Source organism: Bombina bombina, chromosome 1 (assembly GCF_027579735.1).
Source record: "Bombina bombina isolate aBomBom1 chromosome 1, aBomBom1.pri, whole genome shotgun sequence".
Taxonomy (NCBI): Eukaryota; Metazoa; Chordata; class Amphibia; order Anura; family Bombinatoridae; genus Bombina; species Bombina bombina.
In genome coordinates this window covers 505,672,477-505,698,734 of record NC_069499.1, presented here as the reverse complement: position 1 = coordinate 505,698,734, position 26,258 = coordinate 505,672,477, and the positions used below count along the sequence as shown (strand labels likewise).

Here is a 26,258-nt window from a genome sequence, read left to right as displayed (position 1 = left end):
GCGGCCCCCGGTCCTATTTTAGATTGTGTAGGGGTCACACCATTCAGAGGCTTGGTTCAGGGACGTGCAGGATCCTTGGGTCCTGGAGGTCATAGCTCAGGGTTACAAGATAGGTTTCAAATCTCATCCACCCAGGGGCAGATTCTTCCTCTAAACCTGTCTTCAAGACTAGGAAAGAGGGAAGCCTTCTGGAGTATGTAAGGGATCTGTCCTCCTTTGGAGTCATTGTCCCAGTGCATATCGCAGAGAGAGGTTTGGGATACTATTCTAACATTTTCGTGGTCCCAAAGGAGGAGGGATTTTTCCATCCAGTTCTGGACCTAAATGTCCCCTCATCAAGATTTCTAAATGTCCCCTCATAAAGATGGAGACAATAAGGTCCATCCTTCCCTTAATTCAGGAATGGCTGTTTATGACCACTATAGATCTGAAGGAGGCATTCCTTCACCTTGCAATCCACAGGCAACACTTCCAGTTTCTCAGGTTTGCGTTCCTGGACCAGCACATCCAGTTCATTGCACTTCCGTTTGATCCAGCTATTGCTCTAAGAATTTTTACGAGGGTTCTAAGGGCTCTTCTAGCAGTCGCCAGAACCCGGGGTGTAACAGTTGCGCCCTATTTGGAGGGTATTCTAAGACGAGCACCATCGTTAAGTATGGCTGAAGACCATCCGGACCTATCTCAACAGATTTCTCTGGACAACCGGTCGAGAGAATGGCTCTGTCCAGATCACCTGTCACGAGGGACATCCTTTTTATGACCATCCTGGGTGACGCAAGTCTGTCAGGATGGGGAGCTGTTTGGGGCTGCGAAGAAGGTGCAGGGCCTGTGGATGCAGGAGGGGAGATCCCTCCCGTTCAACATTCTAGACCTTCGGGCAATGCTCTGAAGGTTTGGCCCCTACTGGGTTCATCCCAATTTATCTGATTCCAATCAGACAATATATCCTCGGTGGCTTACATCAACCATCACAGGGGAACGAGAAGCTTCCTTACGTGGGGAACGCCGGCGATAGATCCCAGGGCGTCCCGTCTCAATACCTAGCTACTCATATATGGGTCAAGGTCCAGGACTCCTCCAGGCGGAGCTAATAGATGTATTAGCGGTGCCTTGAAGGTTAAATCTAATTTCTTTTTTCCTTCCATTACCACTCCTTCCTTGAGTGGTGGCTTGAATCTTTCAGGAGCAGGCATCAGTGATACTGATTGCTCCATCGTGGCCGTGAAGATCGCGGATCTCTTGGGGATGTCATCATCTCCTCCTTGGGGGTTACCTTGTTGCAGGGATCTGCTGGAATAAGGCCCCTTTATTCATCAAAATCTAGATTCTCTGAGGCTGACTGCATGGAGATTAAATGCTTAGCCTTAGCCAAGAGAGGGATTTCTGAGAGTGTTATCAATACTCTCATTCAAGCTTGTAAGCTGGTTACTCATCGCATCTTTCATAAGGTGTGGAGGACCTACTTATTCTGGTGTTAAGAGCGTGGTTTGTCCTGGCACACAGTAAAGGTTGCCAGGATTCCTTCTTTTCTCCAGGTTGGACTGGAGAGGGGCCACTCAGGGCCGAATCTGTCCCTTCAAGGAACTACCTGTCTGTTTTACTGCACAAGAGGCTCGCTGAGCTTCGGGATGTACAGTCTTTTGTTAAGGTTCTGACTAGGATCAGGCCGGTGTTTAGATCTAATGCCCCTCCTTGGAGTTTAAATCTTGTTCTTAAAGTTTTGCAAGGGGCTCCGTTCGAGCCTATGAATGAGGTTGACATTAAGTTTTTTTTGTCTTGAAAGGTTCTTTTTCTACTTGCTATTGCTACTGCGCGCAGAGTCTCTGAGATTGCGGCCTTGCAGTGCGACCCTCCTTATCTGGTGTTCCATGCTGATAAGGCTGTTCTACAAACTAAGTTAGGATTTCTTCCTAAGGTTGTGTCAAATTGCAACTTCAAGAAATTGTGGTTCCTTCCTTATGTGCTAATCCTCCTTCATCGAAGGATCGTTTACTGCATAATCTGGATTGTGCTTTGAAGTTCTATCTTCAGGCTACGAAGGAATTTAGACAAACTTCTCTGTTATCTATTCTGGGAAACGTAGGGGTCAGAGGGCCTCTTCGACTTCCTTATCTTTTTGGTTGAGGAGTATCATCTGCTTAGCATATGAGTCAGCGGGTCTTAAGCCTCCTCAGAGGATTAGGGCTTATTCTACGAGAGCATTGGTGTCCTCTTGGGCCTTGAAGAATGAGGCCTCTATGTATCAGATTTGTAAGGTGTGCTACCTGGTCCTCCTTGCATACTTTTTCCAAATTTTACAAGTTTGATGTTTTTGCTTCTGCTGAGGCAGCATTCGGGAGAAAGGTTTTGCAGGCTGAGGTGCCCTTAGATTAGGGGCCGCCTCTCTTTTTTTACCCTCCCGCATTCAGTGTCCTCTGTAGCTTGGGTATTTCCCACTAGTAATGAAAACAGCTGAGAGTCCAGTAATAAACTGATAGCCGACAGCTGTTACCATAAAATGGTAACGTCCTCCAACTTACGTGTTTTTTCCTGTTACTTGGTATATTTTTAGTATAAAGAGAATTTTTACATGACAGAGCTATGCCCTTTAAGAATTCTGCCCTGACTCTACATCCAGACTCATTCATACGATATACAGGCCTTGCATCTGATTACTAGGGTTTAATGGGTGAGTGGTTGATCTGATCCAGTAGATGACATTTTATGCAAGCCTACAAGATTCCTTTTTCATGCTATTATTGTGTGTATTTTTATGTCTTTACTACATGGCATGCAGTAGCATGACATTTAGTTGGATTGAATATGTCCCTGATTATCCTATAAAAAGATTTTTTATTTTTTTATTTTTTAATAAAAGATCTCCAGTATTGAAGGTCCAGTTCTTTGCTTCGTTACTAGTCGTATGGGCCAGAAACAATGGTGCCAACTTTTATTCCCCCTCCATACAAGGCGTCTAATCAACCTAAATGTAAGTCATTAGTGAACCCATGGAATTTACCTTTTGTAATGAAAGCTTTGGTATGCCTATCTAACTTATTACAGCAAGCATCTCGTACTAAAGACCGTATTTCTCTTGGCTATTACAATAAGTATTATATTTATATGTTTTCCCAAACCTATACTGTTAAAACCATTTGTTGGACTCCCATTTCAGTCAGATTAGTAAAACTACACAAATGCTTAAAAGACGTAAAAAAAACAACAAAAAAACCCCACTTTTTATTTCTACCTTTTTAACCTGGTTAAAGCAAAAATTCCATAGAAAGCTAACAAAATATTTTTGTAAATTCAACTAAGTACTATTATTATTTGTCATACTTAGCTTCTATTTTTTTTTTCTGTCCGTATCTAAAACAAAAATAGATATGTTGGTCTGTAAATTTGTCACAAGACTATTTGATTTAATGTTTGATTCTCTCTGATGATTTTGAAAAATATATAATGAATGTGTAATTAAAGGAGAGCAGAAGTAGATCTAACATTTGTGGAAATTCCGAATTTCATTGTGCCAATTTGGATTTTCTTCTGTTTTTAAAATGGTTGAAACTCTGTTTCCCTGTACAGCATTACTGGTTTCTTTGCACTGGAGGACATCCTCAGTCTACAATAAAACTTATTACTTTATTAGATTGGTGTTTTGAAGAAAAGTTCAAACTAGAATCACTTCAGTTAATGGCTGGATGATTAAAATATCAGAACCATGTTTATACTAAATACTGTTATTTCACCCTTTCATATTATACTTGCTGGCTGGGATGATAATTTGTTTTTATTTCACTAACTGAAAATTCGATCAACTCTGGCAGCCAAAGGGCTGGCATAAAATACAACTGAACAGTATTGCCCACTCTGCATTTATGGCTGCTTCTAATGAACCTTACAGGACCATAAGTAGCAAATAGACGCATTAAAAATGAAAAAGCACATATTATTTTAAAAAATTCAATTGTATGTGTGTGTATCTGTATGTAAACAGAGCTCTATATATATATATATATATATATATATATATATATATATATATATATATATATATATATATATATATATATATATATATATATAAATATATATAAAGTAAATTTGAATTTGTTAGTTTATCTAAAGGTGGGTGTAAAAAAATTGCAAATTGCATTAATGACCCATTAATATAGATGCCCATGTGTATAAGTGGATTAATTAATTTTATTTTGATCATTTAAACCTTTATTTAACAGGCATTATCAATATGGCTACTTATTTTACAGTCAAATTAAAAAAAGCCCATAAACAAACAAAACCCAAAAATATAATTTACATTGTTGAACTATCTGGTTTCTAATGGTTAACAATGGTTTTGCTAAGTATTTTACCTGACTCTTGTCCCATTCTATCAATGATTTATTTATACTCTGTTAAACATTAATATTTTTGTATGTTGATGAAAGGGTTTATAAAATAAACACAATATTGTTTGCTGAGTCTTTGTCCGTCTTTTATAAACTGTTTCACACTACTCAGTATATTACATGTGCTGATGTTTTCTAATGTATATAAAGTAACTTGGCTCAATGTCATTATGAAACTTGTAACCTTAACCATCAACGATAACATTCCAAAGCTACCATGTTTAAAAAAAAAAAAAAAAAGTTAATAAGGGGAAAATAAGTAATGTGTAATAAAATATTGCCACAAAGGATTGTTAAACACACACCAGAAGTTATTGCAGTTTCTTAGCAGGACTCAGGTAGTGACCCAATCAAGAGCGGCATATGCAAATAGTCTCCCAGTCATCTGGGATCTAGTGTTTCATGCTACAAAGTCATCACCACTCCCAAAAAAGAAGAAAATTCTAACATCTTTTTTTCTATTTCAGCTATGCTTTATCTGATGAAGCGTATCGATCCCTGAGAGACCAGGACATGGACCAGTGCATTCTGATCACGGGGGAAAGTGGAGCTGGGAAAACAGGTACAGAATTATTCAGTTTCATAATATTACAGTGAATTGCATCCAAGATGTACAGCTTAGTTTACATTAGTAAAAATAAACTCCACTCACTGGGTAAAGCATATATCCTTTTAGAAAAGGTGTCATTAAATATTTTAACCAAACCAAAGAGTGCTAGCCATACTGGAAGTGATTTGGGCAATGTGAATGTGATGTGCTGCATATGATTGCTCACTGTATTTCCCTGGCAGGTTATAGTACAAGAAAGACAGAACTACATTTTTTGAGGGGACATCAGATAGAGCATTACATTTTAAACAACTTTCCAATCTACTTCTCATATCAAATTTGTTTCTCTTTCATTTAGTGACCTATGTTAAAATGCATACATAGATAACCTCAGGAACAGCAATGTACTACTGGGAGCCAGCTGCCAATACCTAGAGAAGCTTTGATGTCAAATTATTTAACCTTAGTATGCTGCAAATTGTCTGAGCCGGGTACATGCTAACCAGTGATTGTGCTATTTTTACGGCTCGCTGTGAGCAAGGCTAGGGTTTTCAAGTAGTTCATGATAATGTGCAGAGTTTTTCAAATACGTAATAAATGTACTTCTATTATATAATTGTATTCATTCTCTTAGTATCCTTTGTTGAAGGAGCACTACTAACAGCTAGTCGAAAGCCAATGACCAGAGGCATATATGTGCAGCCACCAATCACCAGCTTCTAAACTTACCTAGGTTTCCATTTATGCAAAGTATAGATAGAGAACAATACAAATTAGATAATATAATTAAATTAGAAAATTATTTAAAAAACATGCTCTATTAGAATCATGAAAGAAAATTTTTGGGGTTTTATGTCCCTTTAACCCCTTCACTACTGGGACTTTGAGAAAATAACTTTTTTTTTTTTTTTTTTAATTCTTTTTATTGGAGATAGTCCAGGCATACAACAAGTAAACAATTACATACATATGATCTAATACTTAGTGCTGTTACAGTAAAGGCTGGATAAGAGATGCATGATAGGCAACTAGTAAGAGTTCAAAATTGTGACATCCTGAACAGAATTGTAACAGGTTACAAACATGTATGTATGAGTATATACTTAACATAGGTACGACATGTTATTATGATGGATTTGACCCAGATTTCTTCAATATTTGTTACCTGGACTCCCTCCCTTTTCTTTTTTAACTAGTTGAACTAAACTAAACTAAACTAAACAATAAACTAACTAAGCAAGACACTAAATTAAACTGAACACCCCACTGTCCTCATAGATCTAGGAGTGAATGCGGTGGTGCTATGGCGAGATACAATCATAGGTACGCAGTTCTTAGTCGAGTATAGGTGGTATGATAAAGTGAGTATATTGCTCAGCACAATACGATTGCAGTATAATCTAACTACACAAATATGTGGTTGGTCTCTATACGTTGTCGGAAGCGTGCTGCATTAAAAATGAAATAAAAGTAATCTAAGTAGTCTCATGCCTAGAACAAGCCTACATGATCTGTTAAGGTCTATCTAATCCAATAAGGCCGCATAAGGAGGGGAGGACACCTCATTAACTGTTAAGTTTTATTGCTCAATACTTCAAGCCTGACTACCCTGATAGGAAAATGTATGCAGTAACCTAATCATTTCCGGGAAGTGTGGATGGTATATGTGGGTGCACAGACCATGCAAAGTGATGAGACATATATGAATAAGTGTTAATACAACCGTTTGCAGACACTTTCTAAGCATTAGCAGATGTGTAATTTATGAGATGTTTCTAATAAAAGTACAATGACCATAATGTTATCCGCTAGAATAAGTTAGTTAGAGGTTTAACCCACAAGGAAATTAGGATATAGAAACAAAGCATGATAAGTATAGGGATGTGCAGAATTGGTTCTGAACCCAATATACTGAGCTAAATTGCGGTATAAACAGTTAATCTGTATGATTTTGAGTATGAGGTTGGGCCTGTATAAGAATATTTATGGGAAGCATAAATGTAGTGAGCTTAGTTGGATCCCTAAGGAGGCAGACGCAATGCATACAGTAAACAAAGTGGCTTCACTGCATTAGAACCATATCTGCTAACGGATTTACATAATTTTAAAAACAAACAGCAAACAAAACAATCACACATTATGCATAGGGGCAATCAGAAACTAACATAGCTTAAATATCTCAGTATATCAAACATATAGAGATGTGGCTGGGCATGACTAGCATCTTTGAGTGTGATAAAAAAAAAAAAACCCATAACAGTTAAGAATATAACAACCAAGGGAAAAAAAAAGAGGACAGTGAAAACTGTCTAACCCAATTGCAAAGAAAAGTTGATCCACTTAAGGACCAGAGTCCAGCACAACCTGATACTGTGTATTGTCCGATGTGATGCAGCCGGGTAGCCCACCAGACCAAACACACGAGAGTCAAGTCCCTTCTCTCTAGCCGACACCTACTTTGCCTAAGGCCAAGGATCGATCACACAGGTCTAACAACCAACTGGGCTGAAATATGAGGTGGCGCGGAAAGGGCAGTTCCCCTGACAGAAAAGGCTGTGAGCGTAAAGGAGGGCATTCAGAGGTATTCTCCTCTGGTATTTTTCCAGCCAGGAACAGTGAGAGTGGCAGGTTGTGCTGTTGTACTAGGCTATGAACCTGCAGCGGAACAGTAAGACAGACCAGCAGTGAGTCCGGACCGCTCCTTCTCTTATTCATGTTTGGCATGCAGATAACGTCGGAAGCTGTTCTGCAGGAGGGGTTGGTCGCCGTCGGCACTTCCATACAGCTCGCAGACTCATCAACCTTGTTTAGGCTTCTGACATCCAAGGTGGGGTTCATTACATGTGCTAAGGGTAGCTGCACCGTGGTTGAGTTCAGGGGAGACAAACCCTCCATTCCGTAGTGTGATAGAGGTGTTGCGGTCGGGCTGGAGTATATAGCACCTGGGTCATCAGTCACAACGGGTCTTTGCAAGTGAGTGAGTAGGGGGTTTCCCAAGTTTCGTGCTGAAGAGCCGATTTGCAGGTTTGCCGTTGTGTTGGTGGGGTAGGACCCTCCAGCGGCACGAACCACTTTATGCAGTCTTTCATAGCTGAGTGATAAGCGGTCAATTGCAGGCATAAAAACTGCAAGTATCTGTGCAGCAGTGATACCCTCTGATTCCATAGTTTGAAGATCAATAGGCGGGCAGTCAATATTTACAAAGTCCCTCGTGGGTTCTATTTTAGTTAAATGCCTTCCGGGGTAGAAGGGAATGGTATTCTTCTATCTGTTTAAGGTTCCCGGACAACTTAAGTGTCAAGGGAGATACAGATGGCTTAGTATGATGGCAATCTTATAAAGATTAGAAGAGGATTTCTTCAGAGCAACAGAAGTTTGCTGCCATCTTCTAGGTCCACCCACCGGAAGTCGAGAAAAGAACTTTTAGCATTTTTGCTATCACTCAATTTAAACAGAAATAGAGCCTTTTTTTTTCTATCTACCTGTCAAAACTCTATATTTTTTAAGTAGACAACCCAAGGTATTGAATTAGGCTCATTTTGGTATATTTCATACTACCATTTCACCGCCAAATGCAATCATATATAGAAACAAATCATTGACTTTTTCACAAACTTTGGGTCTCTCACTGAAATTATTTACATACTGCTTGTGCAATCATGGCACAGATGATTGTAAAAGCTTCTCAGGGATCCACTTTGTTCATAAATAGCAGACATACATGGCTTTGCCAATGGTTTGTGGTAATCAGAAGGCAGCAACTAGGGTTGCCACCTTGGCCATGTTTTTCTGGACACTTATGAGTTGCACAAGCTGCAGGGTGTGCAGAGGGGAACATGAATGCACCCCTGGACAGCACACAAATAGTTATCCTGGACAGCACTATTCATGTTCCTCCCTGTACACCCTGCAATATGTGTAACTCATAAGTGTCCAGGAAAACCTGACCGAGGTGGCAACCTTTCCGCTAACTGCAGCTGTGCACCACACTTCTATTATTCCTGGCAGTGAAGGAGTTAATCAGGTAGTTTGTAAGGTTCATTTTAGCTTTAGTGTAGAGATTAGCCTCCCACCTGACACTTCCCGCCACCTAATCCCTATCTGATCCCTTCCAAACAGCTGTCTTCCCTCCCTCACCCCCCACTAGTCACCACCATCTAATGTACTTGCAGGCAGTCTGCCAATAATAAGTTTTAAAGCAATTTTTTTTATTTTTTTATTAATCATTTATTTACTTTTTATTCCTGATCCCTCCCAAACAACTCTTACCCTCCCCCCTCTAAGTAGTGTCTGCCATCTTAGGTACTGACACTGTGTCACCATCTGTAACGATCTGGCATCTGCCTTCATATGGAACCAGAGCACTGATCGGACTACGGTTCCATATGAAGCTCAGGCACTCCAGCTCTCGGCTGTAACTTAACAGCCGAGACTGCTGGAGCTTCCTGCAGCTTCGTCGTGTGTATATATATATATGTTGTGCTGTACAATAAGAAAAATACTGCACAATGTATATATACGTCACATTGGGCTAAGGGGTTAACTGCAACCTTATTGCCCCTTTTCTGGACAAAACACAAGCAGTGCACATTAGCATAAATTTGCATAAATAATTATGCAGCATAAACCAGGAACTATAGCTGCTAGGACTAATTTTAAGTGATCATTTGGTTATATTTATATTACAATAAACTTAGACATAGTTAGAACATGATCATCTTTATTTGTATATTTAATCTTTATTTTTAACTTGACCTGAACCTTAAAAAGACTGGCCATGTCGGTGGAATACCGGCTGAGTGGCAACACTATGCTGGAATAGGTTTAAGTAAGCATGGTGAAAACTCTGGTAGATGGTTGTACAAATACAGAATTGGTCATAGCCTGAGAGCATAGCTAGTAGATGGAAAAACAGGACCAAACAGTTATTGTAGTCCAGAATAGACCAGGTCAAAAACATGGAAACAGCAGGACTGATTTGGTACAGACAAGAGACACTAGCAGGAAGAAAATGGATGCAAAGACAATAGGCTTGAGATATAAAGGGATATTAAGCTGTGCTCCTTAAGTAAAAACAAATTATGCTAAAATATAAAAAGAAACAGATTGTTAAGAACAACAACAATTTTCTAGTTTTCTTTCAAAATGAGCACTTGGAAATTCTCGTTGTAGCCACTGCCCTCAGGTTAACGACAGAGCTGAAAAGTTGGTAACTTAAAGGGACAATAAACCCAAGATTCAGATTGAGCATGTGAATTTAAATAATTTTCTGATTTACTTATTTACTTCTTTTATCAGATTTTCTTCATTTTCTGTAGTTGAAAAGAAGGGATATAAGCTCAGCAGCATGCACGTGTCGAGTACTACAGGTATATGTCAGTGGTGTTGAAAGAATATTATCCATTTGTAAGAGCACTAGAAGGCAGCACTATTTCCTGTTGTGTATGCTCCAGATCCCTACCTAGGCATCTCTTCAACAAAGAAAACCACGGGAATGAGCAAATTTGATTATAGCACTAAATAAAATTGTATGCTCTGTCTGAATGAGAAGAGAAAAGTTTTGGGTTTTATATCCATTTAAGCTGCATTTTTAAAACAGACTCCCTATCTCTCTAGCTTTGAATAGTAAACCAGCTCATGTTACTCTAGATGATGTATGAGAGCTAGACATGCCTTCCTGTAGAGACCCCAGCCCCCAGGCTGTTGCAGGAAGTAATGGATACTGCACAAATTAATAAAAAAAAAAAAAAGATAAAATCTTTTAAAAATGATGAATAATACATATTGCAATGATTTATATTATGTATAACCCACGGTTTATTGTTTTTGTATTACAATAATTAAACACTGTTTTATATACTCTTAAAGGGACAGTGCACTGTAAAATAGTTTTTCCTGAATGTGTTTTCAATGACTTGTCATACCAGCTGCCGGGTATAAAATGAACGAGAAATTACTCATTTAGGTTTATTTTTTAATATGACCCCACAGCCCATCAAAATGGGCTGAGCTTGCAGGGAAATCAGATATCCTTATTTTTTCACATACATCTTCTTAATATTATCTATTTTGGTAAACTAAATCCCAATACTTAGAAAAATTGAAAAGTAACATTTTATAACTTACCTCTCCTACCTTCCACTGGGAGTGTAATTTCTTCTGCTGGTTATGTTTACACAGCTTTTCTATAGCCAATACTTAAAGTGAAGGTAAAGTTACCTTGACACTGATACAGAATCCAATTATTTTTTAAAAATGAATGGGACTTTCATTCATGATTTTTTACATTATTACTTCAAAAGCCTTTATTTTCTATTTAAAATCCTTTTTTGCCGATTTTCACAATTATCCCGCTCTGTATTTTTTTTTTTTTATTTCTGGTCACGTTTTTAGAGCAACCAGTTGAATTTCTGGCCGTTAGGTGCCCGTGACCAGACGTCATCCGCCCACTCGCTATACTGCGCATGCGCTAGAGTCTATTTATCCATCAAAGACTACACCGGGCGTTCTAGTTTCGCGCATGCGTACTGTTTCTGCTTAAGGCCAGTTAATGTTGGTTGAAGGGAGATGGGTGCGCTTAGAATTGCGCATGCGCAGTTAGATTGCTCATCGTGAACGCGCTCCTGCTGTTATGTATAGAGCCGGGTAGGATCACTCTATACGTAACAGCACATTACAAACCGGATGTAGAGGTTGGGAGGAGTTATGGACAAAACGGTAGGGAAAAATATAGCTAAAAAAAAGACAAATATAATTTTTTTTATAAAATAAAGTTAGCGATTAGCATATTCTATGTTCAAGGAATACATAGATATATTCAAATTACATAAACTTTACCTTCACTTTAAAGTGAAAGTAAACTTACCTTTATGTCGATCCAGGATATCATTCATTTTACAAAATCAATATGACTTTCATTCATGATTTGTTATAAATATAATTAAAACGAAAGTTATCTCCATTATTGAGCCATTTGTGAATCTACACAAATGCAACCCATAAAAAAAAATTTCTATCACATTTCTGGATCAGCCAACTGAAATTCTGGCCGTTAGGAGGCTGTCAGTCCACGTCATCCGCCTACTTGACCCTGTGCGCCTGCGCTATTGTTTTCTCCTTCATCTCGGCATCTACGAGCGCTCATGATTCGTGCATGCATATTGGCACTAACTAGGAATCACCATAAGACGTATGTTTCCAATGCAATTTAATGCATGCGCAGTGGTGATCGGGTTTGGCGATTAGCACATGCGCAGAAGACGGTGAAATCACCGATTGGCGCATGCACTGTTTCACAGAGTCTCATGAACGTGCTTTAGGCAGACGTAGAAAGTGGGTGGGACCCAGTGGAGGCTCCTCTATAGGAGCACAGGCGCACGTAACCACTCAGAGAGAAAAGGAAAAATAAATATTAAACAACTTTTTGACTGAATAAATATAATTTCTCCAACATAGGTGTGTCCGGTCCACGGCGTCATCCTTACTTGTGGGATATTCTCCTCCCCAACAGGAAATGGCAAAGAGCCCAGCAAAGCTGGTCACATGATCCCTCCTAGGCTCCGCCTTCCCCAGTCATTCTTTTTGCCGTTGTACAGGCAACATCTCCACGGAGATGGCTTAGAGTTTTTTGGTGTTTAAATGTAGTTTTTATTCTTCAATCAATAGTTTGTTATTTTAAAATAGTGCTGGTATGTACTATTTACTCTGAAACAGAAAAGAGATGAAGATTTCTGTTTGTAAGAGGAAAATGATTTTAGCAACCGTTACTAAAATCGATGGCTGTTTCCACACAGGACTGTTGAGAGGAATTAACTTCAGTTGGGGGAAACAGTGAGCAGACTTTTGCTGCTTGAGGTATGACACATTTCTAACAAGACTTGGTAATGCTGGAAGCTGTCATTTTCCCTATGGGATCCGGTAAGCCATTTTTATTAAATAAGAATAAAGGGCTTCACAAGGGCTTTAAAGACTGGTAGACATTTTTCTGGACTAAAACGATTGATTTATAAGCATTTTTAATACTTCATAGCTTTGAGGAGTTATTTTATTCTTGGGAATTATGTAAAATAACCGGCAGGCACTGTATTGGACACCTTTTTCACTGGGGGCCTTCTCTAATCATAGGCAGAGCCTCATTTTCGCGCCTCTATTGCGCAGTTGTTTTTGGGAAGCAAGGCATGCAGATGCATGTGTGAGGAGCTCAGATACATAGAAAAAGCTTACTGAAGGCGTCATTTGGTATCGTATTCCCCTTTGGGCTTGGTTGGGTCTCAGCAAAGCAGATACCAGGGACTGTATAGGGGTTAAATATAAAAACGGCTCCGGTTCCGTTATTTTAAGAGTTAAAGCTTTCAAATGTGGTGTGCAATACTTTTAAGGCTTTAAGACACTGTGGTGAAATTTTGGTGAATTTTGAACAATTCCTTCATACTTTTTCACATTTTCAGTAATAAAGTGTGTTCAGTTTAAAATTTAAAGTGACAGTAACGGTTTTATTTTAAAACGTTTTTTGTACTTTGTTATCAAGTTTATGCCTGTTTAACATGTCTGAACTATCAGATAGACTATGTTCTGTATGTGAGGAAGCCAAGGTTCCTTCTCATTTAAATAGATGTGATTTATGTGACACAAAATTTAGAGAAAATGATGCCCAAGATGATTCCTCAAGTGAGGGGAGTAAGCATGGTACTGCATCATCCCCTCCTTCGTCTACGCCAGTCTTGCCCACACAGGAGGCCCCTAGTACATCTAGTGCGCCAATACTCCTTACTATGCAACAATTAACGGCTGTAATGGATAATTCTATCAAAAACATTTTAGCCAAAATGCCCACTTATCAGCGAAAGCGCGACTGCTCTGTTTTAGAAAATACTGAAGAGCATGAGGACGCTGATGATAATGGTTCTGAAATGCCCCTACACCAGTCTGAGGGGGCCAGGGAGGTTTTGTCTGAGGGAGAAATTTCAGATTCAGGGAAAATTTCTCAACAAGCTGAACCTGATGTGATTACATTCAAATTTAAATTGGAACATCTCCGCGCTCTGCTTAAGGAGGTGTTATCTACTCTGGATGATTGTGAGAATTTGGTCATTCCAGAGAAATTATGTAAGATGGACAAGTTCCTAGAGGTCCCGGGGCCCCCCGAAGCTTTTCCTATACCCAAGCGGGTGGCGGACATTGTAAACAAAGAATGGGAAAGGCCCGGCATACCTTTTGTCCCTCCCCCTATATTTAAGAAATTGTTTCCTATGGTCGACCCCAGAAAGGACTTATGGCAGACAGTCCCCAAGGTCGAGGGGGCGGTTTCTACTCTAAACAAACGCACTACTATCCCTATAGAAGATAGTTGTGCTTTCAAAGATCCTATGGATAAAAAATTAGAGGGTTTGCTTAAAAAGATGTTTGTTCAGCAAGGTTACCTTCTACAACCAATTTCATGCATTGTTCCTGTCACTACAGCAGCGTGTTTCTGGTTCGATGAACTAGAAAAGTCGCTCAATAAAGATTCTTCTTATGAGGAGATTATGGACAGAATTCATGCTCTCAAATTGGCTAACTCTTTTACTTTAGACGCCACTTTGCAATTGGCTAGATTAGCGGCGAAAAATTCAGGGTTTGCTATTGTGGCGCGCAGAGCGCTTTGGCTAAAATCTTGGTCAGCGGATGCGTCTTCCAAGAACAAATTGCTTAACATACCTTTCAAGGGGAAAACGCTGTTTGGCCCTGACTTGAAAGAGATTATTTCTGATATCACTGGGGGTAAGGGCCACGCCCTTCCTCAGGATAGGTCTTTCAAGGCTAAAAATAAACCAAATTTTCGTCCCTTTCGCAGAAACGGACCAGCCCCAAGTGCTACATCCTCTAAGCAAGAGGGTAATACTTCTCAAACCAAGCCAGCCTGGAGGCCAATGCAAGGCTGGAACAAAGGTAAGCAGGCCAAGAAACCTGCCACTGCTACCAAGACAGCATGAGATGTTGGCCCCCGATCCGGGACCGGATCTGGTGGGGGGCAGACTTTCTCTCTACGCTCAGGCTTGGGCAAGAGATGTTCTGGATCCTTGGGCGCTAGAAATAGTCTCCCAAGGTTATCTTCTGGAATTCAAGGAGCTTCCCCCAAGGGGGAGGTTCCACAGGTCTCAATTGTCTTCAGACCACATAAAAAGACAGGCATTCTTACATTGTGTAGAAGACCTGTTAAAAATGGGAGTGATTCATCCTGTTCCATTAGGAGAACAAGGGATGGGATTCTACTCCAATCTGTTCATAGTTCCCAAAAAAGAGGGAACATTCAGACCAATCTTAGATCTCAAGATCCTAAACAAGTTTCTCAAGGTTCCATCGTTCAAAATGGAAACCATTCGGACAATTCTTCCTTCCATCCAGGAAGGTCAATTCATGACCACGGTGGATTTAAAGGATGCGTATCTACATATTCCTATCCACAAGGAACATCATCGGTTCCTAAGGTTCGCCTTTCTGGACAAGCATTACCAGTTTGTGGCACTTCCATTCGGATTAGCCACTGCTCCAAGAATTTTCACAAAGGTACTAGGGTCCCTTCTAGCGGTGCTACGACCAAGGGGCATTGCAGTAGTACCTTACTTGGACGACATACTGATTCAAGCGTCGTCCCTACCACAAGCAAAGGCTCATACGGACATTGTCCTGGCCTTTCTCAGATCTCACGGGTGGAAAGTGAACGTAGAAAAAAGTTCTCTATCTCCGTCAACAAGAGTTCCCTTCTTGGGAACAATAATAGACTCCTTAGAAATGAGGATTTTTCTGACAGAGGCCAGAAAATCAAAACTTCTAAGCTCTTGTCAAGTACTTCATTCTGTTCTTCTTCCTTCCATAGCACAGTGCATGGAAGTAATAGGTTTGATGGTCGCGGCAATGGACATAGTTCCTTTTGCGCGAATTCATCTGAGACCATTACAACTGTGCATGCTCAGTCAGTGGAATGGGGATTATACAGACTTGTCTCCGACGATACAAGTAGATCAGAGGACCAGAGATTCACTCCGTTGGTGGCTGACCCTGGACAACCTGTCACAGGGGATGAGCTTCCGCAGACCAGAGTGGGTCATTGTCACGACCGACGCCAGTCTGGTAGGCTGGGGCGCGGTCTGGGAACCCCTGAAAGCTAAGGGTCTTTGGTCTCGGGAAGAATCTCTTCTCCCGATAAACATTCTGGAACTGAGAGCGATATTCAATGCTCTCAAGGCTTGGCCTCAGCTAGCAAAGGCCAAATTCATACGGTTTCAATCAGACAACATGACGACTGTTGCGTATTTCAACCATCAGGGGGGAACAAGGAGTTCCCTGGCGATGGAAGAAGTGACCAAAATCATTCAATGGGCGGAGACTCACTCCTGCCACTTGTCTGCAATCCACATCCCAGGCGTGGAAAATTGGGAAGCGGATTTTCTGAGTCGTCAGACATTTCATCCGGGGGAGTGGGAACTCCATCCGGAAATCTTTGCCCAAATAACTCAATTGTGGGGCATTCCAGACATGGATCTGATGGCCTCTCGTCAGAACTTCAAGGTTCCTTGCTACGGGTCCAGATCCAGGGATCCCAAGGCGACTCTAGTAGATGCACTAGTAGCACCTTGGACCTTCAACCTAGCTTATGTATTCCCACCGTTTCCTCTCATCCCCAGGCTGGTAGCCAGGATCAATCAGGAGAGGGCATCGGTGATCTTGATAGCTCCTGCGTGGCCACGCAGGACTTGGTATGCAGACCTGGTGAATATGTCATCGGCTCCACCATGGAAGCTACCTTTGAGACAGGACCTTCTTGTTCAAGGTCCGTTCGAACATCCGAATCTGGTTTCACTCCAACTGACTGCTTGGAGATTGAACGCTTGATTTTATCAAAGCGAGGGTTCTCAGATTCTGTCATTGATACTCTTGTTCAGGCCAGAAAGCCTGTAACTAGAAAAATCTACCATAAAATATGGAAAAAATATATCTGTTGGTGTGAATCTAAAGGATTACCATGGAACAAGATAAAAATTCCTAAGATTCTATCCTTTCTTCAAGAAGGTTTGGAGAAAGGATTATCTGCAAGTTCTTTGAAGGGACAGATTTCTGCTTTATCTGTTTTACTTCACAAAAAGCTGGCGACTGTGCCAGATGTTCAGGCTTTTGTTCAGGCTCTGGTTAGAATGAAGCCTGTTTACAAACCTTTGACTCCTCCTTGGAGTCTCAATTTAGTTCTTTCAGTTCTTCAGGGGGTTCCGTTTGAACCCCTACATTCCGTTGATATCAAGTTATTATCTTGGAAAGTTTTGTTTTTGGTTGCAATTTCTTCTGCTAGAAGAGTTTCAGAGTTATCTGCTCTGCAGTGTTCTCCTCCTTATCTGGTGTTCCATGCAGATAAGGTGGTTTTGCGTACTAAACCTGGTTTTCTTCCGAAAGTTGTTTCTAACAAAAACATTAACCAGGAGATAGTCGTGCCTTCTTTGTGTCCGAATCCAGTTTCAAAGAAGGAACAATTTGGATGTAGTTCGTGCTCTAAAATTCTATTTAGATGCTACAAAGGATTTCAGACAAACATCTTCCTTGTTTGTTGTTTATTCTGGTAAAAGGAGAGGTCAAAAAGCAACTTCTACCTCTCTATCTTTTTGGCTTAAAAGCATCATCAGATTGGCTTATGAGACTGCCGGACGGCAGCCTCCTGAAAGAATCACAGCTCATTCCACTAGGGCCGTGGCTTCCACATGGGCCTTTAAGAACGAGGCTTCTGTTGATCAGATATGTAAGGCAGCGACTTGGTCTTCACTGCACACTTTTACCAAATTTTACAAATTTGATACTTTTGCTTCTTCTGAGGCTATTTTTGGGAGTAAGGTTTTGCAAACCGTGGTGCCTTCCATCTAGGTGACCTGATTTGCCCCCTCCCATCATCCGTGTCCTAAAGCTTTGGTATTGGTTCCCACAAGTAAGGATGACGCCATGGACCGGACACACCTATGTTGGAGAAAACAGAATTTATGTTTACCTGATAAATTACTTTCTCCAACGGTGTGTCCGGTCCACGGCCCGCCCTGGTTTTTTAATCAGGTCTGATGATTTATTTTCTTTAACTACAGTCACCACGGTATCATATGATTTCTCCTATGCAAATATTCCTCCTTTACGTCGGTCGAATGACTGGGGAAGGCGGAGCCTAGGAGGGATCATGTGACCAGCTTTGCTGGGCTCTTTGCCATTTCCTGTTGGGGAGGAGAATATCCCACAAGTAAGGATGACGCCGTGGACCGGACACACCGTTGGAGAAAGTAATTTATCAGGTAAACATAAATTCTGTTTTTTCCAATTGACCTCCTAAAATTTATATTTATACAGCCAAAAAAAGTTCCAGTCCTGTTTTGTTAAAAAAAAAATATATATTTTTTTGACATTTTTACTTCTATCTATCACACCGCACGTGCAATAGATATAAGTATAGGCTTCAAGCTGGAACCCACCCCTATACCTTGTTAATCGCACAGTTTTTCATGTGCCATTAGAGGCGGCTCTCCAGATGGAGCTTAACAAAACAGCCAATCGGTGGTGCCTCTCTTGTCTAGGGAGGCGTGGCCAGCGGCAGACAAGTTTGTGCGGTAGAGGGCTGGGGGACACTGTCGGGTGATGGCACCAGAGCTGTAGCTGGCTGCTATTAAACTATTGATCTGGGCACTGGCTGGGGTGGGAGGAACAGGGGCCTCATGTGTGACCTGACACTGACAGTCTGTGACCTGTGAACGCGGTGCCACTCCCCACCTTGACCCACTTTCGAATCCTCCCAGTGAGTCCCTCCCAGTCCCACTATCAGCATCCTATGCATGCAGCCGCACGGGAAGAGTGAGAGAGGGAAGCAGCGGGCTTAGCAAGCTGAGGGACTCGGGAGGCAAGCAGTCACTGCAGTCTGCGGCAGCGAGGGTTAGCACTAGGCTGGTCAGTGGTCACCACGTCGTCATGGTCCCTCACAGAGGTGTCGTCTGGTGAGCAAAATGGGATCAGCAACCAAGCTAAACTGTGAGTGAGTTTTAAATGATTGTACAAATAAAATAGATGTTTTATGTTTAACATATTCCTCTTTAGTCTCCATTGATTTACAGGGCTTAATACTTAAAGGGACAGTCTACACCAGAATTTTTATTGTTTTAAAAGATAGATTATCCCTTTTATTACCCATTCCCCAGTTTTGCATAACCAAAACAGTTATATTTATATACTTTTTACCTCTGTGATTATCTTGTATCTAAGCCTCTGCAAACTGCCCCCTTATTTCAGTTCTTTTGACAGACTTGCAGTTTAGCCAATCAGTGCTGGCTCACAGATAACTTCACGTGAATGAGCACAGTGTTATCTATATGAAAAACATGAACTAACACTCTCTAGTGGTGAAAAACTGTTAAAATGCATTCTGAAAAGAGGTGGCCTTCAAGGTCTAAGAAATTAGCATATGAACCTCTTAGGTTAAGCTTTCAAATAAGAATACCATGAGAACAAAGCAAAATTGGTGATAAAAGTAATTGGAAAATTGTTTAAAATTACATGCCCTGTCTGAATCATGAAACTTTATTTTGGACTAGACTGTCCCTTTAATGTGTTACCACTGTTTGACAAAGGTTTAATACTGATATTTAGCTTTGAAGTTGTTAAATGTTACAGTTTAACCCACTAACGCTTAGTGGCATTCAGTGTGATAGTCAACCTTTTAAATAGGGCTGAAGAAGCAGCTTTATTTGGTTATTCATTAAAAATAAATTTTACAATGTGGAGAGAATCCTGGGGCAATTAGTACTACAGTGCATAAAAAAAATATTTTTAACTGTCCGAGATACCAGCTGATATGAATGGTTTAAAGATGTACTGAACTAAGATAGAATTTATTATAGCATAGCTGCTATTGACATGTTTGTGGACATCCCCAGTTAAATAGTAACCTATGCCCGATAGAGCTAGAGATGTAAATGTCATGATGGCTGAATAATATTTTATTATATCCGACACAAATACTAGAGGACACAATATCACATTACTGACAGGATGAGTTTATACTGTGTAATTGATCTACACACTATAAACACATTTCAGTTAATATATATATATATATATATATATATATATATATATATATATATATATATATATATATATATATATATATATATATATATATACAGTATATAAATATGTGAGTGTGTGTGTAAAAATACAGTAAATATAAATATATATGTGCAAAAATGCAAGCATTTATGAATTAAATGAGTACCTGGCGATTATTTATATAAACATCTGCAAAACATTTACAACTGCATGGGCTGTCAGATCCATACAAATACATCAGTGGTATTACCATAGAATTTAGACTAAGGAGAACTGTTGTTGCTGAGGACAAGAAACAACCTTTTGTGCCTCTGCTGATGTTCTGTGCCTTTTACTTTTATGAAAAACAAATGATAAATTCCCAAGCCCTCCCAATATGCTACAGAGGGACATTCTATAATGTTAGTGTTTTTAAACTGTCCCTCCAGTTTTCATTTTCAAGATTAAAGGAACAGTATATTGTAAACTTTTCAAAATTAAAGTAAAGGAGCTATCTCCAGTGAGTAAAATAGATAATTGGAAACACCTGTTAACAATTATCCATATTACTCACTGGAGTTGGCTCCTTAACCTTTATTTTGTTATTTGAAGTAGCTGTTTTTGCCCTTTAAAGCCACCTATACAGATAATATGAATTCTGCTTTATTGCTCTATCTCCACTGCTATAGTTGAAATCAATTATAAAATACTTGCTAGGTGGTATTTAGCCCCAGTTCATGTATTGTGAATCCCCATTTCTCTTGTTAGGTGTATCCAGTCCACGGATCATCCATTACTTTTGGGATATTCTCTATTTCCCAACAGGAAGTTGCAAGAGGATCACCCACAGCAGAGCTGCTATATAGCTCCTCCCCTAACTGCCATACCCAGTCATTCTCTTGCAAGCTCTCAACATAGCTGGAGGTAGTAAGAGGAAAGTGGTAAAATATAGTTAGTTTTTTCTTCAATCAAAAGTTTGTTTTTAAATGGTACTGGAGTGTACTATTTTATCTCAGGCAGCATTTAGAAGAAGAATCTGCCTGCGTTTTTCTATGATCTTAGCAGAAGTAACTAAGATCCACTGCTATTCTCACATATGTCTGAGGAGTGAGGTAACTTCAGAGGGAGAATGGCGTGCAGGGTATCCTGCAATAAGGTATGTGCAGTTAAGTTTTTCTAGGGATGGAATTTGCTAGAAAATGCTGCTGATACCGGATTAATGTAAGTTAAAGCCTAAATACAGTGATTTAATAGCGACTAGTATCAGACTTGCTATCAGAGGTATATACTCTGATTAATGTGCAATATAAAACGTTTGCTGACATGTTTAATCGTTTTTATATATGCTTTGGTGATAAAACTTATTGGGGCCTAGTTTTTTCCACATGGCTGGCTTTATTTTTGCCTAGAAACAGTTTCCTGTGGCTTTCCACTGTTATAGTATAAAAGTTACAGTTGGTGCAGTTAAAATTACAAACTGTGACATTCAGCTTCCCTCAACAGTCCCCTGCATGCTATAGGACATCTCTGAAGGGCTCAAAAGGCTTCAAAAGTAGGAGCTGTGGCAGTTGTTATGACTGTTTAAAAAACATATTTTTCGTTTTGTTAATCTGTTTTTTGTATTAAGGGGTTAATCATCCATTTGCAAGTGGGTGCAATGCTCTGCTAACTTGTTACATACACTGTAAAAAATTTAGTTCGTTTAACTGCCTTTTTTCACTGTTATTTCAAATTTTGGCAAATTTTTTTCTCTTAAAGGCACAGTAACGTTTTTTTATATTGCTTGTTAACTTGATTTAAAGTGTTTTCCAAGCTTGCTAGTCTCATTGCTAGTCTGTATAAACATGTCTGACATAGAGGAAACTCCTTGTTCATTATGTTTAAAAGCCATGGTGGAACCCCATAGGAGAATGTGTACAAAATGTATTGATTTCACTTTCAACAATAAAGATCAGCTGTTATCTTTAAAAGAATTATCACCAGAGGATTCTGACGAGGGGGAAGTTATGCCGACTAACTCTCCCCACATGTCGAACCCTTTGACTCCCGCTCAAGGGACTCACGCTAAAATGGCGCCAAGTACATCAAAGACGCCCATAGCGATTACTTTGCAGGACATGGCGGCAATCATGGATAATACCCTGTCAGCGGGCCCATGTCTGATACTGCGTCACAATATGCAGAAGCTGAGGAAGAGCTTCAGTCTGTGGGTGACGTCTCTGACTCGGGGAAACCTGATTCAGATATGTCTACTTTTAAATTTAAGCTTGAGAACCTCCAGGTGTTGCTTGGAGAGCTTTTAGCTGCTCTGAATGACTGTGACACAATTGCAGTGCCAGAGAAATTGTGTAGACTGGATTAATACTACGCGGTGCCGGTGTGTACTGACGTTTTTCCAATACCTAAAAGGTTTACAGAAATTATTTCTAAGGAGTGAGACAGACCCGGTGTGCCGTTTCCCCCCCCCCCTCCTATTTTTTGAAAAATGTTTCCAATAGACGCCACCACACGGGACTTATGGCAGACGGTCCCTAAGGTGGAGGGAGCAGTTTCTACTTTAGCAAAGCGTATCACTGTGCTTTTTCAGATCAAATGGATAAAAAATTAGAAGGTTACCTTAAGAAAATGTTTATTCAACAAGGTTTTATCCTGCAGCCCCTTGAATGCATTGCTCCTGTCACTGCTGCTGCAGCATTTTGGTTTGAGTCTCTGGAAGAGGCCTTTCAGACAGCTACTCCATTGACTGAAATATTTGACAAGCTTAGAACACTTAAGCTAGCTAATTCTTTTGTTTCTGATGCCATTGTTCATTTGACTAAACTAACGGGTAAGAATTCTAGATTCGCCATCCAGGCACGTAGGGCGCTATTGCTTAAATCTTGGTCAGCTGACGTGACTTCAAAGTCTAAATTACTTAACATTCCCTTCAAGGGGCAGACCCTATTCGGGCCTGGTTTGAAGGAAATTATTGCTGACATTACTGGAGGTAAGGGTCATACCCTTCCTCAGGACAGGGCTAAATCAAGGGCCAAACAGTCTAATTTTCGTGCCTTTCGAAACTTCAAGGCAGGTGCAGCATCAACTTCCTCTGCTACAAAACAAGAGGGAACTTTCTCCAACATTGGTGTGTCCGGTCCACGGCGTCATCCATAACTTGTGGGAATATTCTCCTCCCCAACAGGAAATGGCAAAGAGCACAGCAAAAGCTGTCCATATAGTCCCTCCCAGGCTCCGCCCCCCCGTCATTCTCTTTGCCGCTCTGAACAAGTAGCATCTCCACGGAGATGGTGAAGAGTATGTGGTGTTTAGTTGTAGTTTTTATTCTTCTATCAAGAGTTTGTTATTTTAAAATAGTGCTGGTATGTACTATTTACTCTGAAACAGAAAGAGATGAAGAGTTCTGTTTATGAGAGGAGTATGATTTTAGCAGCAGTAACTAAAATCGCTTGCTGTTCCCACACAGGACTGTTGAGCTGAGAGAACTTCAGTTGGGGGGAACAGTTTGCAGACTTTTCTGCTTAAGGTATGACTAGCCATTTTTCTAACAAGACTGTGTAATGCTGGAAGGCTGTCATTTTTCCCCTCATGGGGATCGGTAAGCCATTTTCTTAGTCTCAAACAGAATAAAGGGCTTATTATGGGCTATAAACTGGTAGACATTTTTATGGGCTAAATCGATTGCTTTATTTAGGTATTATATACAGTTTGAAGTTGAATTTCATAACTTTGGGGAACGTTTTTTACGCCAGGCACTTGTTTAGACACCTTCCCAGTCAGGAAGGGCCTTTCTCTGTAGTAGGCAGAGCCTCATTTTCGCGCCATTACTGCGCAGTTACTTTTGAGATCAGGACATGCAGCTGCATGTGTGTGGGTCTGGAATTCATTGAAAAGGCTTCTAGAAGGCTTCATTTGGTATCGTATACTCCCCTGGGATTGGTGAAGTCGCAGCAAAGGCTGGGGCTGGGACTGTAAGGGGGTTAAAATTGTAAACGGCTCCGGTTTCCACATTTTAAGGGTTAACAGCCTGAAATTTGGGGTGCAATGCTTTGAATGCTTTAAGACACTGTGAAAATTTGGTTAAGATTGGATAATTCCTTCATAGTTTTTCACATATTCAGTAATAAAGTGTGCCCTGTTTAACATTTAAAGAGACAGTAACGGTTTTGTTTTAATACGGTTTTTGTACTTTATTAACCAGTTTAAGCCTGTTTAACATGTCTGTGCCTTCAGATAGATCATGTTCTGTATGTATGGAAGCCAATGTGTCTCCCCCTTCTAATATGTGTGATAATTGTGCCATAGTGTCCAAACAAAGTAAGGACAGTACTGTCACAGATAGTAAAGTTGCCCAAGATGATTCCTCAGATGAAGGAAGTAGACATAGTTCTACATCATCTCCTTCTGTGTCTACACCAGTTTTGCCCACGCAGGAGACCCCTAGTACTTCTAGCGCGCCAATGCTTGTTACTATGCAACAATTGACGGCAGTAATGGATAACTCCATAGCAAATATTTTATCCAAAATGCCAGCATTTCAGAGAAAGCGCGATTGCTCTGTTTTAAACACTGTAGAGCAGGAGGGCGCTGATGATAATTTTTCTGTCATACCCTCACACCAATCTGAAGTGGCAATGAGGGAGGTTTTGTCAGATGGGGAAATTTCTGATTCAGGAAGAATTTCTCAGCAGGCAGAACCTGATGTGACATTTAAATTTAAAAATTCTAAACAAGTTTCTCAGAGTGCCATCGTTCAAAATGGGCATGCTCAAGCAGTGGAATGGGGACTATACAGACTTGTCTCCAGTGATTCAAGTGGACCAGAAGACCAGAGACTCACTCCGTTGGTGGCTGACCCAGGATCACCTGTCCCAGGGAATGAGCTTCCGCAGACCAGAGTGGGTCATCGTCACGACCGACGCCAGTCTATTAAACTGGGGCGCGGTCTGGGATTCCCTGAAAGCTCAGGGTCTATGGTCTCAGGAAGAGTCTCTTCTCCCGATAAACATTCTGGAACTGAGAGCGATATTCAATGCTCTCCGGGCTTGGCCTCAACTAGCAAGGGCCAGATTCATAAGATTCCAGTCAGACAACATGACGACTGTTGCTTACATCAACCATCAGGGGGGAACAAGGAGTTCCCTGGCGATGAGAGAGGTGTCCAAAATCATAAAATGGACGGAGGATCACTCCTGCCACCTATCTGCGATCCACATCCCAGGAGTAGACAACTGGGAGGCGGATTATCTGAGTCGTCAGACTTTCCATCCGGGGGAGTGGGAACTTCACCCGGAGGTGTTTGCCCAGTTGACCCAATTATGGGGCATTCCAGACATGGATCTGATGGCGTCTCATCAGAACTTCAAGGTTCCTTGTTACGGGTCCAGATCCAGGGATCCCAAGGCGACTCTAGTGGATGCATTAGTGGCGCCTTGGGCCTTCAACCTAGCTTATGCGTTTCCACCGTTCCCTCTCATTCCCAGGCTGGTAGCCAGGATCAAACAGGAGAAGGCCTCGGTGATTTTGATAGCTCCTGCGTGGCCACGCAGGACTTGGTATGCAGACCTGGTGAATATGTCATCGGCTCCACCATGGAAGCTACCTTTGAGACAGGATCTTCTAGTACAAGGTCCATTCGAACATCCAAATCTAGTTTCTCTCCAGCTGACTGCTTGGAAATTGAACGCTTGATTTTATCTAAGCGTGGGTTTTCGGATTCTGTGATAGATACTCTGGTACAAGCCAGAAAACCTGTGACTAGAAAGATTTACCATAAAATATGGAAAAGATATATCTGTTGGTGTGAATCCAAGGGATTCTCATGGAGTAAGATTAAAATTCCCAGGATCCTTTCCTTTCTTCAAGAAGGTTTGGATAAGGGATTGTCAGCGAGTTCTCTAAAAGGACAGATTTCTGCTCTATCTGTCTTGTTACACAAACAACTGGCAGCTGTGCCAGATGTTCAAGCCTTTGTACAGGCTTTGGTCAGGATCAAGCCTGTTTACAGACCTTTGACTCTCACCTGGAGTCTAAATTTAGTTCTTTCAGTTCTTCAAGGGGTTCCGTTTGAACCCTTACATTCCATAGATATCAAGTTGTTATCTTGGAAAGTTCTGTTTTTGGTTGCTATTTCTTCTGCTAGAAGAGTTTCTGAATTATCTGCTTTGCAGTGTAATCCACCCTATCTGGTGTTCCATTCAGATAAGGTTGTTTTGCATACTAAACCTGGTTTCCTTCCAAAA

At 40.6% G+C, this 26,258-nt stretch overlaps 1 protein-coding gene across 3 annotated transcripts in view; it reads left to right on the top strand.

Annotated features, from left to right (window-relative positions):
- MYO1B (myosin IB) overlaps window positions 1-26,258 on the top strand; it is a 482,457-nt gene that overhangs the window by 166,779 nt on the left and 289,420 nt on the right. For all 3 annotated transcript variants that reach the window (XM_053698590.1, XM_053698592.1, XM_053698591.1), the window contains exon 4: window positions 4,856-4,950. In XM_053698590.1, coding sequence (XP_053554565.1) covers window positions 4,856-4,950 — 95 coding nt within the window. The remainder of the gene's footprint in view (window positions 1-4,855; window positions 4,951-26,258) is intronic.